The sequence below is a fragment of the Pongo abelii genome, chromosome 6 (genome assembly GCF_028885655.2).
Source record: "Pongo abelii isolate AG06213 chromosome 6, NHGRI_mPonAbe1-v2.0_pri, whole genome shotgun sequence".
Taxonomy (NCBI): domain Eukaryota; kingdom Metazoa; phylum Chordata; class Mammalia; order Primates; family Hominidae; genus Pongo; species Pongo abelii.
In genome coordinates this window covers 62,920,834-62,940,343 of record NC_071991.2, presented here as the reverse complement: position 1 = coordinate 62,940,343, position 19,510 = coordinate 62,920,834, and the positions used below count along the sequence as shown (strand labels likewise).

At 40.5% G+C, this 19,510-nt stretch overlaps 1 protein-coding gene across 3 annotated transcripts in view; it reads right to left on the bottom strand.

Moving 5' to 3' along the window:
* Positions 1 to 19,510, bottom strand: part of RAPGEF5 (Rap guanine nucleotide exchange factor 5) — a 239,947-nt gene that overhangs the window by 74,141 nt on the left and 146,296 nt on the right. Inside the window, exons 1-3 of one of the 3 annotated variants that reach the window (XM_063726054.1) lie at positions 1,853 to 1,996; positions 1,140 to 1,258; positions 592 to 680 (exon numbers count right to left, since the gene is read on the bottom strand). Coding sequence is in view for 2 of the 3 variants with exons in the window: in XM_054559399.1 (XP_054415374.1) it covers positions 592 to 886 (295 nt within the window). In the remaining variant the exon portion in view is untranslated. The other 2 variants (XM_024250329.2, XM_054559399.1) reach the window with 2 other exon arrangements.

The following is a 19,510-nucleotide window of genomic DNA, read 5'->3' as shown; positions in this document are numbered from 1 at the left end:
AAATACAAGACGTCTGACCAATAAGGCTTTAGTGCATTACAATTTCTGCTCTGAAAAGCTGTGAGTATCATAGTCTGCACCTCGGGGCTTGTTCTGACCAGGCAGTTTGTAAACCACTTGGAAAAAGGCAGAAGTTGCCACTAAGCATGTAGCTGCTGAGTAGTTGCATTAATTGTTGACATTTCAGCACGGAGGCTGCTCCCCCCAGCTCAGCACTGCTTACATGGCAGGTGAACGCCTGCTAACCCTCCTCCCCCTCGTATTTCTTTCCATTGAACATGGGCTATTGAATGTTGGTCTCTTGCCAACTGCCTTTAGGTGAGATTTAGGAAAAACTGCCAAAGAAACAAGAACAGCTGCCTTCATATCATTTTCTTTGTACAGCTACTTCCCAGGGAGCTGCTTGGGATCTACATGTGTCCATTTACTGGATTTAAACAAATCAGCACAAGGCAAGGGACGAGTCGCACAAAGCATATGCTATTTCTCCCTACCCCGGTTTCAGCTAACAGTGGGAACCTTGCCCCTGAGGGTACTGACAAGGGCATCAGCTGCTGTGAGTCTGGAAGCATGAGCTACTCAGAGCCTTACCTGTTTCTTTGTCCTGGACTTCTTCCAGGTGCAAGTCATTCAAAAGGTGCTCCAAAATTTTCTCCGGGGTCCCGGACACCACCACATATCTGTCAGAAAGCAGAGAGTCCACTGAGTCATCCTCGGTGGAAGACTGAGAGCGGCTGCTCCATTCATCGTCCTCATCCTCCTCATCGATGTATTTGAAATAAGGCACATCGAAGGTAGGCAAGGGCAGCTCTCGGTCTGAGAGCGCCGCGGCAGAATCTTTCCTCTCCAAATGAGGGTCAAAGACCCTCAGCCGGGAGCTGCCCATTGTGAACAGTTACTAACAAAGGCATCCCCTAAATGCTAAAAGATCTTGCCATCCCTGTCCTTTCACTGGGAACTGAGTCCATCTGGCTGCTAAGAGCTCTGCAGTCAGCTAGAACGCTGGAGAGGCGGAGAGAAAAGAGAGGGAGGGAGGGTAGAGGAGGCAGAGAGCGAGTGAGATGGAGCAAGGGAAGGGAAGGCAGGCAGGGAAAAGGAAACGGGAGCGCGTGCCTCTGTGGCTGCAGGGAAACTCTCACCTCCAATGGCTCTCCGCACTCCCAGCTGTGGGGGCTGGGCCACAGCACTGCACTTTCTTCAGCACCAGGACACTCTGGTCTTGCTCTTTAACCTGAACAGTCGTCACTTCATCATCTTGCTTTAATTGTGGACAGGGATGATGGATGAGAGAAGGAAAAAGAGAGAGAAAATTAAAAGTGGGGGGAAAATGGAGCTAACTAAAGCTGTATTTTCTAGAGTTGCTTTACAGTATCATCTCTTTAAAGATTCAGAATAAATTAGGAGTCTGGTCAAAAATCTCCCTCTAATATTAAAGTATCCAGGCTCAAGTGCTACGAAAACTTAAAACATTAGACAGACATAAATACTTTAAAGGAAATAGAAAACAAAGTGGAGGTGGAATTCAGAGTTTATTTTTAAAACTACCTAAACAATTTAGGGACTACAAAGTTCAAAGTTTCAAAAAGCACAACATACTAATTGCATGTATACTATATTATCTTTTACCTGGTAGATGTTTATTAAACACTCTATTAAAGTTGAATCATACAAAATATACATTATTTAAACATTAAGACAATGAGTAAGCCCTATTCAGTAGTTGTAATCAATACATATATTCATTTACTTTACACCCTTAGTTTAAAAGGCGGGCAAGAAAAAAAAACTACCCACTCCATCATTCAATTCAATTTTTTTCAGACTTGAGATGGCCTTCAAATTTATCACGTACTTGTTTTGCCAGAATATAAGCAAAAATGGATCTCTAGTTAGAATCTCATCTAGGCTGAAATTCGGATGTCATGGATGACTGCACAGACTTTCTTCACCTCAGTCCCTTTTTAAAAAGGAGAGATGGCTGAACCATCATTCATTTCTGCACACACAGCTTCCACAGCCCAGAGTGAGTGTGGCCCGCTGACGTGGCTCTGTCACAGAGGACAGCTTGCTGCTGACCCAGCAGGGTGGCCTCCAACTCGGAGCCATGAACACTTTCAGAGTGTTTAGTGTGAAATTCTCCTGATGTGCAATACCCAGTAAGCGTAAGGTAGCCCGGGAGAAAGGAACTATAAGATGCATGTCAGAAAATCTAGCTTCCCTATTTCTGAGGATTTGAGCAAAAGATTAAAGGAATAAAAGTTGACAGTAAGTAGGTTTCACCTTAAAGATGATGTCACCTCTTTAAAAAAAGCACTATGTGCTTAGGGCTCCTAGCACGGTTCCCCTACTTACAGAAAATCCTACCTACCTACGGTCAGGTACAAACATGAAGAGGATATCCCCAACCCCAACAGAGAAAAAAATATCCATTGTGCCTTATTAATTGGTTCTACAGGCTAATCAGGGATGTCAATGTATTTGATTCACCTTTCACAAGAATAGCAAGGCACTAATCTTGCCCTAACTGCCAGCCAAATCACTGATAAAAATTGTGACTTTACCTCCTGGTATTCTGATTCCTAAGAAAATGCAATAAGCTAATAATTTAAGTCCTCCAGGATTTTCTTAAAAACAAAAAAATATTTGTCATTCTAAACAGCAATATAATTTTATGATCATTCTTTTTTAATCTTTTAGTGGTAAATAATTTCACTATGTAAAACCGATGTATTACATTTCAGCAAGGTCAGACGCGTGCAGTTACTGTGGCAATTAATGCTGGATATTCATTGTTAAACTCCCTGAGGACGACAGTGGGACTCCCGTAACATGAATACCAATGTGTAATTGCTATCTTTCATTTCTCCAAAGGGGTTCCTTTGTTATCTATGTGGCTGAAGTGAAATAAGGTGGCTGGAGAGAAGTGCATATATTGACCAAAAAAAATCCCCAAAAAATGAAAAAAAGAAAAAGGCAGAATGAGGGTCTGAGATGCTGAGACACACAGAACAAACAAATAATTCTGTTCTCTGAAAGGATAAAAATCTTTCCCTGGTTTCCTTTAATCATGCGCCAATACTCATTTTATATGAGCTTGCTGTCATTCTGAAGTACGTTTTACATTCTATGTGCATGTGATATATGGCATTATTAACTTCCACAGGCCATGCACATACATATGGATGGGAAGGGCTTCTCTAATGCCTGTGTAACTAATATATATTACATGGCTGTGCACACAGCAGCCACACTCTGCCAGGCAGGGGAAGAGCTGAATCATACTGATGTACTATCAATAGCATCTATGTCATTGTGATAGTTTTCCATTTTGAAGACCTATTAAAAATAAAGAAGAGAAAAAGCAGAAAAATTAATATACAAAGGGAAATATGTTATCTAAAATTGCCATAAAAATGTAATAATCCTACGAATTACATCTGGCTCTCAAGAAGGAAAGGTAAATTAATGTTTCCTGACCCATGCATGCTTAACTAATTTCTCATCCTGAGAAGGAACAGAAGTACCATAGTTGAGCTTCTAGGTATGAAGTTTTATTCTTGTGCTTGATTGGTTAAGATTAAAAGTATTAAGAGAACTAATAACAGAAAATATATTCAATGACAAATAGTTCATGAAATGCAGGTAAAGTATTAAAACACTTAATTGACATTCATTCAACAAATAGTGAGGGCTTGCTTCCTTTGCATAAGGCACTGTTCTGGACACCAAGCGGCAAGTGAAAATGAGTGAGGCAAGTACCCTGCTCTTAACTGACAAGTTAATAGGCTCCATGACAACATAAGTATAACTGGGTCAGCACCCTCAGATGTGGCCAAATGCAAGAGACAATGCAAAAGTAGAATCCATGGGATCTGACAATCAAAGATAACTATGGGTGACTGAGAGAACGGAAATACCATTAAATAGGGGAGAACGTGTATGAAGGAGAGGCTTTGGTGAGACCGATGCTTCTGATTTAAAACGCTGATGTTTCGTACTAAGACAGCCTGCCTGCCACAGACGTTTAGCAAGCAGTTAGAAATAAAGAACTAGGCCTCTGGACAAAGGTCAAGGGTACAGACAAATTTATGAATTATTTAAGCTTCGGTAATGGATGAGATTGTTAAGGAGGAGCAGCAAAGAGGCAGAACTATGAATATTGGGGATTAAAGGAGCTAAAAACACAGTAAGGGGAAGAAGTAAAGTGGGAGAATATTCGAGACATGGGGGAACCTACTTACAGAGAGACCATGAAGACCACTACCAAGATGAGCCAGGAGGAGAGCCAGGAGAGCGCTGTGTCAGGAGACCCCAGGAGAAAGCCTGCCTGACACTGTAACATTTACAAAGATGGTAAGTCTAAGAAAAAGTGATGATGAGGTCACTTTAGGTCAGGAGTGGGGAAGATAAGTGTGTTAAACTGTGAGTGAACAAGGAGGAGAAAAGACTACATCTTGGAAATTTCATTATAAAGGAAAGATGTCAGCTTGAAGAGACCCATTCCTCCAAAATCAAACCTGTCTGAAACAGGCAGTACCAGAGAACCTTTCAGATGGCAAACGCGGAGAATCATCTAGCTTGACACTACGACACTCAAGAAGTCATACAAGTAGCACGAGTTCCAATGCTGTTTGCCCTTAGGTCTATGAACACATTAACTGAAGATGTTAACTGATAGGAAGGCATTTGTAGCCAATGGCTTGTTATACCTCTTTTCATCTCACAACTTTCTTGGCCTAACTCTTATTTATCCCACAAAGTTCACTTCAAGAATCACCTCCTCCAGGAAGCCCCTTGGTCTTCAGTTTGATCTCGTTGGCCCTTCTGTGTGACTTCACAGCACCACATTGTATCCTTCTAATTCAGCACTCTCAGGAGCACTTACTGATGCACTTTCTGTCCCCGCCTTGCCCAAGCTCACTTGTAGGCAAGTACCCTATCTTCTTTGATTTTCAATTCCCAATAGTTAGCCAGGTCTTGACATTTCACAGACACTCAATGAACATTTACTGAATACGTTTATAAACAAAGGATGAATGAATGCATTTGCATTTTAAAGTGGAGGTTTAGAGAGCAACATATTAAATCTCTTTTTTCTTTTTTTTTTGGGGGTGGGGGGTGGGGTGGGAGGACATTCTCACTCTGTCACCCAGGCTGGAGTACAGGAGCACAATCTCAACTCACTGCCACCTCTGCCTCTTGGGCTCAAGCGATCCTCCCATCTCAGCCTCCTGAGTACCTGGGACTACAGGCACACACTATGAGGCCCAACTAATTTTTAATTTTATTTTGTAGAGACAGGGTTTCACCATGTTGCCTAGGCTGGTCTTGAACTTCTGAGCTCAAGCAATCTGCCTACCTCAGTCTCCCAGAGAACACCTTAAATCTCTAAGAATACATTTCAATTGGTGAACTGTGATACAGCCCAGAGAGAAGGGACATTTTGCTGAGAGGCGCTCTTCCTAAGGAGGGATCATCAAATTCTGCTGCTGGTCATCAAACTCCACAGGGCACTGGCCTGCCCTGCTTTGCATCCTGACCATCAGTTTAGCTGAGGCACTCAAACGGACTGGGCTAACCCGAGAAGAACAGCTGGCATGCTTGTTACGTTGGACAATGTCAAAGCTAGGCTCTAAGGAGTTACACATACGTCAGATCAGAAGACTGCTCTAATTCAGGGTCTTAGCATGAGAGTAGCTCACATGAGACAGCACCGAGACTTGGCCACTACTTAAGATAATATAAGTATTTTGTGAAGTGTAAAAAACTTCATGCAATTATTAGTTACTGGACCATTAATACCTAATATAATTTTATTCCATAATGGTAGAGGTAACGACAACTCAAGAACTAAGGAGACAACACTGCCATATGCAACAAACAGAACCACCAGGAACGGGCAACTGGGGAGGAATCAGCCACAACCAGGCAGATAAACCTATGACAACTAACACTTACTGAGGGCTTACCATACAGCAGGCAAAGCTAAGGGCTGAAGATCCACTACCTTACCTAATCACTATAATCATCCTATGAAACTAATGCTATGAAAATTCCCATTTTACAAATGGAGACAGGAGCCCAGAGATTAAATAAGAAAGATCACAGAGCAGACAGATGGCGAAGCTGAGATTGAACCCAGACAGGGTTGACACCAGTACCCTTAATCAGAACCACAGATGTCCCCTAAGATGGCCAATGCTCTATATTATAGATGACAACTATCAAAGGAGATGTCACTTTCCCTCATGCTGACTGCCAGTGCAGGGCAATCTGTTGGTGCATCGGGCAACAGGGAGGTCTAGGCCAAAGTGAGAGTCAAAAGTTCTAGCATAGCCGGTTTTTAGTTCTGGATGGCCTGTCTGGTTTGGGAAAGCCATACAAGGACTTTCATTCTAAGAGAGGAAGAAAGTTGGCAGGAGCTGAATGCAGTGGTGTGACCACAGCTCAACCAGCTCAGATCAGGCAGCGCTCGAGACCCAGCAAGGGGAAAATGAAGTGCCGACCAGACCCAAATCAGTGACTAAGGCAGGAACAGAGCTAAACACGGCAGGGACCAGCTTTAGAGGAAGGCTGTATTTGTGGGCACCTCTGTCTATGCAACTTGGGACACAGAGACATGCAGGTTAAGGCTGGTGGAGATGGGGCTCCCGGTATATAAGCTGCCTCAGGCCTGATGGGCTCAAGAACTGGGTAGACATGAATTATATAGACTTTAAAATGGCTAATTTTATGTTATGTAAGTTTTACCTTAAAATTGAAAAAAAAAAAAAAAAAAAAGAAAGAACTGAGCAGAGATGAGTCTGTGGACACAGAATTTGTTGGCCAGGGGACACCTGAATCTGCCCCAGGGAGCCACAGAGGGCTCTGAGAAATATGTCCTGAGAGGTACAGTTCAGGTAGCTGGAAGGTCCGAGAAAGAAGAGTTCAGGAGGATAAATAGCAGATTATTTGCACTTTCTAAGCCACTCTACCCTGTGGGAGAGGAAGCCCTGGAATTACTTATGACATTCTAGAAAGGCGACTTTCCACTAGTGGGTGACGAGATAAAAGTGGCTGACTGGGGACCAATTTAAAGCAGTGCTAACAGCAGAGATGGACTCAGCTCTCTCTCAAGCTGAAGCGGAGTGTATCAACAATATCACAGAACAAATGAAGACGATTCTGGATCAAGAGTCAGGGCTATGCTCTGCACCCTTTCCAACACAAAGATTCTACAAAACTAATAATCTTGATTCCACTTTTCTCACAGAAGCCCAAAGTGTTGGCTCTCCTAAATAGGAAGAAGGCACATGATTTAGCAGTTTGGTATCTCTTCCCATCTTGTACTATGGAAATTCACATAAAGCCTAGCTGACCAAGCCATCAATGCCCACATCTGTTTCTGTTCTATAAATGTGGGTACCGCAGAATTATAATACTTATCTGAAAAAAAATCTCCTCTAGCCAAAAAGAATTTTATTTGAGAACAACCCTTAGATAATTTGCTGACAATGTATCTCATGATTCTTTTTCTCATGAAAAAAAAAGTAAACAGATGTTTTTAAAAAAGGTCAAAAAATGATTAAGAGAGAGATTAAGTTAGCAGATGTATGTCAAGGTGAGCCACTTAGACTCACCCGACCACAAAGGAGCTAGCCTAACAAATATGTCTTTGTACAGGATACTCTGGCAGAAGGAGAGTATTTAGATAACGATAATTAGTTCTTTCCTTTTTTTAATCCCACACATATTAAGATTAATAACTCTAATGAAAGCCTAAACAAGATTAATAGGATTCATCATCATTTATAAAATCTAGGTAAAGTCTGACTTTTATAGCTATGAAAATAAACATATATTTATTACGGAACTTGACCAAACTCCAACAGAAAACCAATACGCATGATTAAACAGAAAGCTTCTGGCTACTAGAGAAAAACTGTATGTATTAAATCTCATTGCCTCTAAAAATATCATCATACAAAACAACTTGTCTAATAACCCTAAAACCAGAGCAAGCCTAGGAATTTGATCCCAGGGCCAACTTCAGCTAGTGACCTACTGCACAATAGGGCAGAAAAGATGGGATAGACTGTAGCATCTTGAAATATAAAGTCAATGTCTTTTTATTATGAATATATTTCAACATGCTATATTAGCTTGACAGATCATTCTGGATACTGGCAGGAAAATGCACACTCAGCAAGGGTTTTGAAAGTGTTTAATGAAGGGGCTATTTACAGCTGTGCAGGTAGGTTTGATGAAACTAAGCAAAAATGGTGAGAGATAACCAGGACTAGAAAAGAGGGAGATCTTAACTAGCCCTGGGCTGGAAGGGGTAAGGGGAGGTGAAAAGTAAGTACTGGATCACTTTGGGAGCTGGAGGCATAAATGAGAAGCTACCAAGGAGGAGCTGCAGTCACTGCCAGAACTACAGAAGGAAGCCAGACAGAGGTAGGAGGAATATCATGACCTTTCTCTCCTTCCACCCTCTGATCTCTTGCCGATGCTTCCCACTGGCTGCATCCCATTCAAAGCAGGAGGACAAGAAATCCAGGGTGATGCATTCCACAATGTGTGGTGAGGACTCGCTGTCCCAGCACAGGGCAGACGTGAGAATGGAGAAAGGGATGCAAATAGAGACAGCCCAGCATGCTTCACATTTCACAGTTTCCAGAGACGCTTGTGTTAAGTTTTCATTAACTTAGACTACACCATATTGGTCATGTATTTCATCTTCTTGCTGTCCAGAGAACAACTCAAAAATCTAAAAGCTTTAGGGTAGGGTGTGTTAGCATTCTCCTACTTGACCGAATCCAATTTCTACATGCTTTATGGTCTTAACAGTCTTTCTTGTCTAGTGCCTACATCAGTTTACTGTAATTTAGCTTCTACAGCTTGCTTCACACTCTACACTTCCCATGTGACCTTTGAGAGTGGCTAGTCAATCACACAGGTGTTACTGTTTATCATAAAAGCTTAAATTTTATTAAATATTTTCCGGCAGGCTTCTAGTTCCAATATAAAAGTTCTTGGCTGATGACCAGGTTTGGGAGTGGGATGGAGGGTAGAAGAAGGAGGAGAAATGGCAGGGTCAGTTCCACTCTGATGACAGCTGCATGAGAACAGTGGCTGGTTTGGTTTGGTTTTACATCCAGAACAAGGTCTGTTAAATGAATGCATGGCCTGGCAAATGATGGATAAGTGGACAGATACTGTAAATCAGAATGGCTCAAGGTCAAGGACAGAGAGGTCAGCAAAGGCAAAGAGGCAGAGGTTCAGTCTCAGAGGAACTAAGTCCAAGGGGTAGGCTTGGGTAGAAAAGGGAAATTCAAGCCTGAAGTCTGCAAAACGAAAGGACAAAATCTAGTCCACTGTAGCTAGGAACCAAAGCTCTAAAGTCAGACCTAGGCTAAGTCTGAGTAATGGGCATAGCACTCTGGCAGCAGAAATGGAGCTTGATTCTGACTCCAGGGTCTTTGGAGCCAGTTCTCACCCAGGAAGAGGCCTGTCCTCAAAGAATGGCTGAGTTCACAGCTGCAGACAAGGCCTCAACCTATACTGAGAGGACATGGGTTACAGGGCTTGCCTTATCTAGAGCCAAATCCTGGCAGCCATCCAATAGCTGTTTTGCTGGGAGAATAAAAATACACTCCCCAAATTCCAAAGCATCATCTAAAAAAATAAGGGTATTATGCATCTTCCGGGACTTTTAGGCACTAAAAAAGACGATAAAGGCCCAGCACAGTCCCCTGCCACCCCAACTATAGTTCAATCACCAATGACTAGATAAATCTAATTTGTTTAACAATGTACACATCTTACCAAGAACCCTTCCACCAAGCCGCAAGCCAGGGATATCGTCCATTTCTGTCTATTTCATGGGTAATAACCAATTCTTAATAGCATAAAACTTAAACTCAGATGATGGCAGCCCTTCAAAGAACTTACAGCCTAAATCAAATTAAACTGATATCCACCAAAGCAAAGACAGACCTGGTTCAAATCCTAGAGTTGCCACTTTCTAGCTGGGTGGTCTATCTCTCCAAGCATCAGCTTTCTTGCCTGTGAAAAGGGATAATCCCTACCTTATAGACCCAAATGAATACTGGACACAGAGAAAGCCCTCAGTAAATAGAGGGCAGAAAAATATACAAACTATATTGTAACTGTATGCCATCCAAGTATACTAACACTGAAGTATTACAAAATTGAATTTGTATCAGGGTCTTGCTATGATTTTGTTTATGTGTATGTGTATATAAATATCATCCAAATTTTAAAAACACACACAAATAACATAAAATTTTTTCCACTGCAATGCAAACTGCTGCCTATGGTGCTGTACGTGCTACTGAGAGGCAGAGGGCATCACAGGAGTTAACTACAGAGCTCATGGAACCTGCAGAAAAGGAGGTTCCAAGCCCCTCTGCCAGAGGAGGACTAAGGATGATGAAATTGATCATTTTCATGGGCGTGTGGGGCTGTTTCTTTCTGGTACTCACCTCCCCGCAAATCTCACTCGCCAAGAAGTGTACACCTCTGGCGACCAAAAACTAAAAGAAGGGAGACAAGGAAGTTCAGTTGTCTCTCTGACTCTTACATTTTTAAACACAGAATATCAAGAGATAGCTAATGCTCTATGGGCTCTTGGTCTTTGGTCAGGGTTACTGATGATCTGCAAAGGCACAGTTGCATCCTTCATTGTTGGCATGACTGGAGTATACACAAGAGAAAACACAGCAATGACAAACAAGGTGTGATGCCAGCCATGGTCACCTGAAGTGAGCCAGCTGGAACTGCTTTCTGCTGCTCCTCCGTTCCAGATATGGTGGTTATTTCCTTCTGCAGAGACTCGGAGGTACATCCACTCGCCCTGGTTAGAAGCCCCGAGGGAATAGGCGAAGGGTCAGCCAAACTAGGAAACCACTGAGATTTTCTGAGCCACTTACCACCTGCATGCTGTGGACCAGGGCTCCTCAGCAGTGCCTCAGTTCCCTGAAACCAAGCAGCCCAGGTCAACGGGCAACTGAGGCATGGTACAGTGTGCACACATGACCTGATAGAGGCCTATTTGAGATTACGTCAGAAGAAATGAGGATGCAGAAATCTAAATTAGATCCTTAAGCATTTCCTGAAATGTAGAAGAAAGGGAAAAAAATTGTCAGTGACCAGAATCACTGCTTTTCACTAGCAGCCCAAAGGTAGGACAGAAACCTACACTAAATTATGATTAAAGTTTCTACATTCTGGTTGCAGATATATTTGTCCTGTGGGGTTTGAATAATCCACGGCAGCAGTTTTACAGAAGCCTTTACAACTGAATAACAAGAGGATAACATGACTTTTCAGAGCAGCATAAAATAGCTAGCCCTGACTGGTTCCTATGGCTTTGACTTCTCCTCTCAAATTCCTCCCATAGGATCTGAAACTTAGTTGTGTTTGATACCTCCTGACTCAGTGAAGAACTAATTCATAAACTGAAATTATTTGAAAAAGCTAGTTCTTACCTCTGAGCAGACCCAGCAGAAGTATTCTTCAAACTTAAAAAGGAAATAAACTCTAAAAAATTGAAAGGCTGCAAGTCAAAGAACTCTATCACTCTTCCCAAATTTCCTGTGTGTGTGTGTCAATGTGCATCTGCATGTGTGTACATGAGGAAATGCTTGTGTGTGTGTGTGTGCGCACATGCCTGTGGAACTTCTGTGAGGGCAAAGCAGCAATCAAAAGGGGAGTTTCAGTATTTATGCAAGTTATGGAATGAAAAATTTCTAGCTACTGTAGCAGCTGCCAGATCACATGGAATGGGAGTGAGGAGATACAAAGCATCTTAAGTAAACACTCTTGTTTTTTCATGTTTTGTACATTCCTTGGTGTTTTTTGGGAGGCACGCCTTTAGTCTCTGCTGTAGCCATCTCAGAAACTTCATTTCACAGTTTGAAACAAGGTTGGGATAAAGGTAGACAAAGTGTCACTCTTGGTGCATGGAACAGTAACAGGAAGTTGGTATTAAAAATAGGTTAAGAGAATGTAAGATGTAATGAAATATTGCTAAAATGATTTGAGAGGCAAGCAAAAAATTAAACAAAAAACCAGAAGGTAAAAAGGAAGAGAGAAGGTTAAAATAAGACAAAGATGAATTTGCTTGCATAGTGGTAGATCTCTCCTGCCTTTTTTTCTAAGGGAGGGAATAGGTGTGGAGAGAAGAGGAGGACAGACTGAGGGAACAAAAAAGGAATTAGTATTTAAGTGAGGAATTAGTATTAAAGTGATAACACATATGAAAAACAAATTCTGTTTTCGTGAATATTAATGTGCACCTGGAGTGCCAAAGGAGGTCAAAATCCTCACATACAAACCTGCCCAGGTAAGATCTTTGCTCCACAACCTGTGATCCATTAAAGTCTGAACGTCTGCATCCACTCTTTACCAGGGATGGATTCTTCCAAAGACTTTTCTGTATTACAAAGTGACTACCGGTGATAAACCTTCCTGCCTTTTCTGCTTATCATTTCCAGGTTAATTCTCTAAGGTAGAAAACTTCTAATTTAAGACTTTAAATATCCAATGAACTGGAATCCTGAAGCTGGTACAACTTGGGATTTTTACAGATGTGATTTGAAGTACTTGACTGTGGGAAACATTTCAAACCACCCACAATTTCCTTCTCTATCAGCTCCAGTTCCACAAACACTGACTGAAAGCCTAGTGCTAAACACTGGGGATAAAAGTTCAAATAAAACATACGCATGCTCTCAAAGAGTAAATTCTTCACGTGACAGATAGACATGTAAGAGACAAAAATCTGCATGTTTTAAAAACAGTAATTTGGAGCTAGGCTGTGGGTAGCAGCTAATGAACCTAGCCAACATCAAGAACTAGGTTACTTTCTTGGTATTTCTAAGGGTTCAGGGCAGTAAGAGTTAGCATTTCCTTCATTGCAGAGATTTGGGAATTCCAGATTTTGATCCTCCTCAGGACATTCTGATCTCAGAAAAACAATTCCAAATATTTAATGACTTGACTTGAAATATCATTTTAGTGTCCTGATAACAGACACTTCTAGCTGGATATGCTAGATCAGCCATCTGTCCTGTATCAACACCATTTCACAGGGTAAATTTTTAGAAGTTCTATCCACTGGAATATTTTTAGAACAAAAAAGAACAGAATGATTCTTGGCATTGATAGACATATTCTATCAGAGTGAAAAAAGAGCTACTCAGAACTTCCTGAGTAATCAATTGGTATCCTTTATAAAATGGTGACATTTTCCCAGAAAGAGTTCAACACTCAAAAGCATGGATATTGCAGAATTTGGGGGGGAAGGCTGTCTTCAAGTTAGAAAGGAATTTTAGAGCTAGAAGAAATCTTAGACCTCTAATATCCTAATGTATTAGATGAGAAGACTGAAGCTCAGAGAGGTAAAGTGATTTACTAAATCAGCACTCAACATATTAACTTGGGAGGTAGTTTGTTCATCACAGAATTTCAATTCTTCCAGAAATAAAATGAACGTCTTTGATGCTAGTAATAAAATAGTAAATTAACTGAAGAAAAATTATGCATGTGATAGTTGATCAAGAAATCTTACATTACAAAAATAAATCACAGCTATATTAAAAATTCCAAGTGAAGCCAATCTCAGTGGTTAATGCTTATAGTCCCAGCACTTTAGGAGGGTGAGTTGGGAGGATTTCTAGAGCTAAGGAGTTGAAGACCAGCCTGGGCAACATAGTGAGGCCTTGTCTCTACAAAAATGCCAAAAAATTAGCTGGGCGTGGTAGTGCATGCCTGTAGTCTCAGCTACTCTGGAGGCTGAGGTGGGAGGATTGTGGCTGCAGTGAGTTGTGATTTTTTCATCACACTCCAGCCTGGGCAACAGAGTGAGACCCATGTTACAAGAAAAAAAAAAAAAAAAAAAGATCTGAGTGAAAAGTGCAACTCCAAAAGGAATAGAAAAAATAAAATAAAATTTTACTGAATGAGGAAGGGATTTCTCATTTTAAAGACAATTTTAAAAATAAAAACCAGTTTCACTCATGTGTATAAAAATAACTAATTAGGAAACTAAGTAGAAAACAAACAGGAAAACAATATGCAACAAATATGACAAAATTTTATATCCTTCATATGTAAACAACTTGTCCAAATCAATAAGAAAATTTCAGTGAGAAAAATGAGGAGAAAAATAAATTACTTACAGAAGAAAGAGAAATAGGTTGAGATAAGTTGCAAATGTTCAACTTCACTAGAGATGTACATTTGAACAAGATAGTATTTTCCTCCTTCTCCCTTGCCCACCATCGACCTGACAAAGATACATAGTTTCTCCTACTCAAAACTGTACCACTCAATGAAGGTGAAAGCTAGGATGAAGGGATTACAAAACAAGTAATTTCATATATTGCTGATTTAAGTAAAAACTAGCACAAGCTTTATGGAAAGTGGTTGGGTAAAAACATAAAAGATAGTAATGCAGTTTATATTTATAAGTAGTAATTCTGCTGCTAGGAATTTATCCTTAAGAATATAAACTTAGGTAAAGATTTTTGGAGAGTTGTGCATTATAGTTTATAATAGCAAAATTCCCCCAGGGAAGGGTAGCTAAGTAAAGCATGTTATGAAAATATGAGGAAAGCCTCAGAATACAAAGACTGGGGACAGCCAGGGGGTGGGGGGAGGAAATAGTGGTTTATCATTAAATTTTCATTTTCTTCCTTGTAGCTTTCTATTATTTCTAAATTCTCTATGAAGGGCATATATTACTTTTACAGTAGTAGAACAACTTTAAACAACAAAAATTCTTTAACAGAAACGTGCTATAAATTCCTGCAAGTTGCCTGCTACTTTACTCTGGACTGTTAAACACCTGTAAACCTCTTCCAGATGAAGCCTGTTTTCAAAAACAAATTCAATCAGTGAAACAGGCCAAGGACTATGTATAATATACTAAATTTTTTTTGACAAGTATATTTTGTAGCTAGAAAATAGGGAACGGAATGAATTGTAAACTCCAATATGCAACCTCCTTTAGATTTGAGATTTATAATCTTTGTCATTTATTATTTGTGTCCTGACCTGGCCATAACCCAGGAAGTAAAAAAGATGATGCTTAATTTAGCAAATGCCTTACAGGAATGTGAGAAAACAATTTTCTGGAAACAAATACCTTATTCAAAGTGCACTCTTTCCTCCCATCTGGAAGCCTTTCCTGGCCCTCTCTTTTGTGTGTTTTTGCACTTCTTCTTTACTGGGTTTTCCTGTCTGGGTTTTCACATGCTTCTGTCTCATTTCACATGCTTCTGTCTCATTAAATGCTGGTATCTTTGGGGCTCACATCACACCTTGCTCATTTCTGTCTCTGTTCTACTTCATGTGATGTCTTGTTCATAGGTGCTCAACAAATGCTTTTCTCAGTGAATGAAGGTAAGAATAAATTAATCTTAGCCAGATATTTTAAAATTTTGCTCTACTTCTAAAAAAAAGGTTGTACTGACATTAAAATTATTTAGGCCATCAACAAAGTTAACTTTATGTATTGTCACTGAATGACTACACTGGTGGCAACAAGCTAAATAGCTATTTGGTTGTCTTCTATCTTCACTAGTGTAACTCTTTCTAATCATCTCTGTGAGTTCAGATGAAGGAATCTGAATTAAGCTGCTAATGGTGGAGAAACTGTCTGATCAGCTCAGCACAGACCATTAGGAATGATCATAAGGGATGCTGGCCTCTGTCTGAAGACCTCAGTGCAATAACCAGTGTGACCAAAATCCCTGTGTCCCTGGCTCATCACACTCAGCTAAGGAATAATTCCCTTCACTGGGTCTTCCACAGGCCTGTACTGCCCAACTCTTCTTTCTTTATAGGGTCTCCTAGACTAAGATGTCTGCGGCCTACTATCATCAGTCACTCAGAAGGAAAAGTCACCATTTTTTGCTTCTCTAGTCTGGATTGAAGCAATCTAAAAACTTGGGTTTGGACCAAAATGAGACCAAGACAGTCTTTTGCTACGTTCTTCTCCAAAGATTCTAGGGAAGAACTGGACTAGCCAGATATGGAATGTAAAGTAGAAGTCAGAGCTAAGATGCAAAAATCACACACCACAAAGGGTGGGGCACCATTATTGGTGCAGCTGCAGATGCTGAAGGTACCTACAGCCACTCTGATCATTATTAATAAGGTTCTTCCCAGGGTGTGGTGAATTTTGTCAGGTCTGTGCACATCTCCTCTATGTGCCAAGATTATGAGTAATACTAAAGGAGAGGAACTTAGATTTACTGACTTGGGATGGAAATGGGATCTACTGACAATTGAGATAAAGGTCAGATGTGATTGCCAAATTATAATGGAAATGACATTTAATAGTTCAACAAGTCATGAAAGGCTTCTGTGCACAAACATCTGGCATTCAAGTATATTCCTTAAAGACAATCAGAATAAAATTGGCTCTCTCTTTTGTTCCAAAGTTTCTTTTCTCAGATTTTAAGGAATAGGAAGAAGTCTGCCTTGTCCAGGCTCAAGATCTTCCTTTTATCCCTTTCTTGGCTTATCCTTTAATCACAAACCTGTAGGTGTAAATCAATACCAACTTGGGCCGTGTGTGCTCTCATCTCTCCATTTCATATCCTACAGTTTTTACTTACATATCTTTTAAAACTCCACCCACACATATTATTAGAGAGGACAGTATTATGTCTGTAGCTTCAATTATCCTTCCCCCCCACCATTTTTAGAGTGTTTTAGAGTGTTGTTTTAATACTGAGATAATTTTTAGACATGTGCTTCCAGATGGGTGTTTAATGAGAAGAACTGAATGATCCCATTTATTTTTTGCTGGCCAAATTGTTTGTGCCCACTTTCATGAGTCACTAATTTTTGATGGGCTAACTGCTAATAGGTAGGGGAGGAGTAGTTCTAAAGAAGTGTTGTCTTAGGGCAAGGGTCACGTCAATCAGCCCAGCCTCACTTTAGGGCCCCACAAAATCTAACTTCAGAAACACAAAGAGATAAAAAAAAAGCACAAAGCCTGAATTAAGAAGTTCTCTAACAAACTAAAGAACTACACTTTTTGTCAACAAACTATTAACAAAATTGCTTCTGATTACAGAGGCTAAAAGGTATCTACTTTTACTAGAAGATATTATCAATGGAAATGTTTTAACATTTTCTTGTGACTAATGCACTTCCAAAAGAACTAATGGTCATAGAATATATTTTCCCCTTTTTAGAGGAAACTGCTTATAATCCTATTTAGCAGGTGCCAGTTTTAGAAATAAAGTTTTCCTTCCCCAAGCCATCAAGACACATGATATCTAAAGTTCTTTCTAATGCCTATGACTCTCAGAGGAAAACTCCAGACTACTCAGATTGATGGTGAAAAATAATGCATCATCACAAACCCCCAATTTGTAATAACAATAAGTTGACTGAGCAGGGAGAAAGTGATAGCATCCATCAACCATAAAACTCACTTTGGGATTTTATTATGCATTGTGCCATTTAGGGAATGTTAGAATTCTTTATTCACAGGGGTGTCAACATAAAGCTTGTTCTACTTCTATAAATCCTAGCCAAGGCAAGATCACGAAAGGTTTTAAGAACTATCTGTATGAAGTACCACTCTCTCCTCTCTTTGATGGTGGAGGGCAAAAATTTTACCTTGACACATTCCACCCCGACTCCCACCTCTGAGGTCACCCAGATATGCTTTATGACTCATTAAGTTTTTTGAGCCTTCTTGTGAATCCATACCTCCAAGCCACTTTCTGACATCTTAATTGTCTCATTATCACCATTATTCTCTCCTATTATGTGTTTCTTGGATCTTGAGGTGCCCCTAATCCTTTACTCTGACTCACTTTGCCTCAGTCGTGCCCAGTCATTCCTGGAACCTGAACAAAGAGGACATTTACAAGGATTTGTTAAAATGGTTGAGGCTTGTTCACTTACTTATGTACAAATGTGCAATAAATGAACATACATGCCATATCTTATTTCTCCATTTTTTTTAAATGTAGGAGGGAAATGCTGGAAAAAGAGGGGAAAACTGCAAAATTCAAAAACCTATTCCAGTTAAACCTAAGTACTGCAATATTGATCTCTTCAGACCAAAACAATCATCCTTTTTGCTTCAAAAAGAGAGCAGATAATTTTAATACAAAAAATAAAGACAAATTTTTATGTAACAGCAAACAAGAACTTGGTCATGTTTTAAGTAAAATATGCATATTAACATGATTTATTAGAAAAAATGTACTGTACACTTGCCCACAGTCTGTTATGTTCTGTTATGATATTTTCAGCAATCTTCTATTTTTGCTATCTTAAAACAACATTTAGGACTGCTGGATGCCAGATGGAATTTTTCCTTTCCACCCACTTCCCACTGCAAAAGGAAAAAAAGGTTCTTTGCACCCTACATGGAGATCTTTTATAAATTTATTTTCCTCATCTTTAGCAACCAAAGTATATGAATGACTCAGAAATCACCAAACTTTGGCTGAATCAATATGAGGCAAATATACAGCACAGTAAGTTGTATTTAAAGCGAACATATCTGCCTGCATGGTGTTTATTAACAAAAGATATTCACATTATATGCATGCACAAAATTCATTTCTACAAAAACAGGACTGACTCCAAGCCAACTTGTTAAAGAAAAATGGTGATATAACAGTATATTTTAAGGAAAAGGTAACAAATTAGAAGTGAACTATCACTGGACATTCTGTCTTCACTGGAACTGAAGTCCTCTGACTTGAGCTGCCCACAGCAAATCCTTTGCATGTATGCTGGTTACTACTTAATGTGAAATTGACAGAGAGGACTGTGAGGAAAGTGGGACCAGGAAGCTTTGAAGGAGTGAGTGTGACCCATTCTCCTCCTTCAAATCTGTTCCCACACTGCAACGGAGGAATGTTAAAAAATTAAATCTAATCATTTTTCCCTCTTGCTTAAATTCTACACAAAAGCTTGCTATTGCTCTTAGCACACAATGTTTGGATAAACCCACAGGTCCTGCATCCTCCAGCTCCTGCACCTTCTTCACCTGCACCTACCTCTCCCATCCACAGTCCACACTTAGGCTCCAGCTGGTTGGTTCTGTTTCTAAAGCTGCCCTCTTCTCCACATCAGGCCCCTCGTGTTATCACATGTGTTTTTGTTGTTGTTGTTGTTTTTTTTAGACAGAGTCTCGCACTGTTGCCCAGGCTGGAATGCAGTGGCACAATCTCGGCTCACCACAAGCACCGCCTCCCGGATTCACGCCATTCTCCTACCTCAGCCTCCCGAGTAGCTGGGACTACAGGCACCCGCCACCACGCCCGGCTAATTTTTTGTATTTTTAGTAGAGACGGAGTTTCAGCGTGTTAGCCAGGATGGTCTTAATCTCTTGACCTCGTGATCCACCCGCCTCGGCCTCCCAAAGTGCTGGGATTACAGGCGTGAGCCACCGCACCTGGCCTCACATGTGTTCTTTCCTCTGCCTGGAATACCCATCCCTCCTCACTTTTCATAGCTCTCC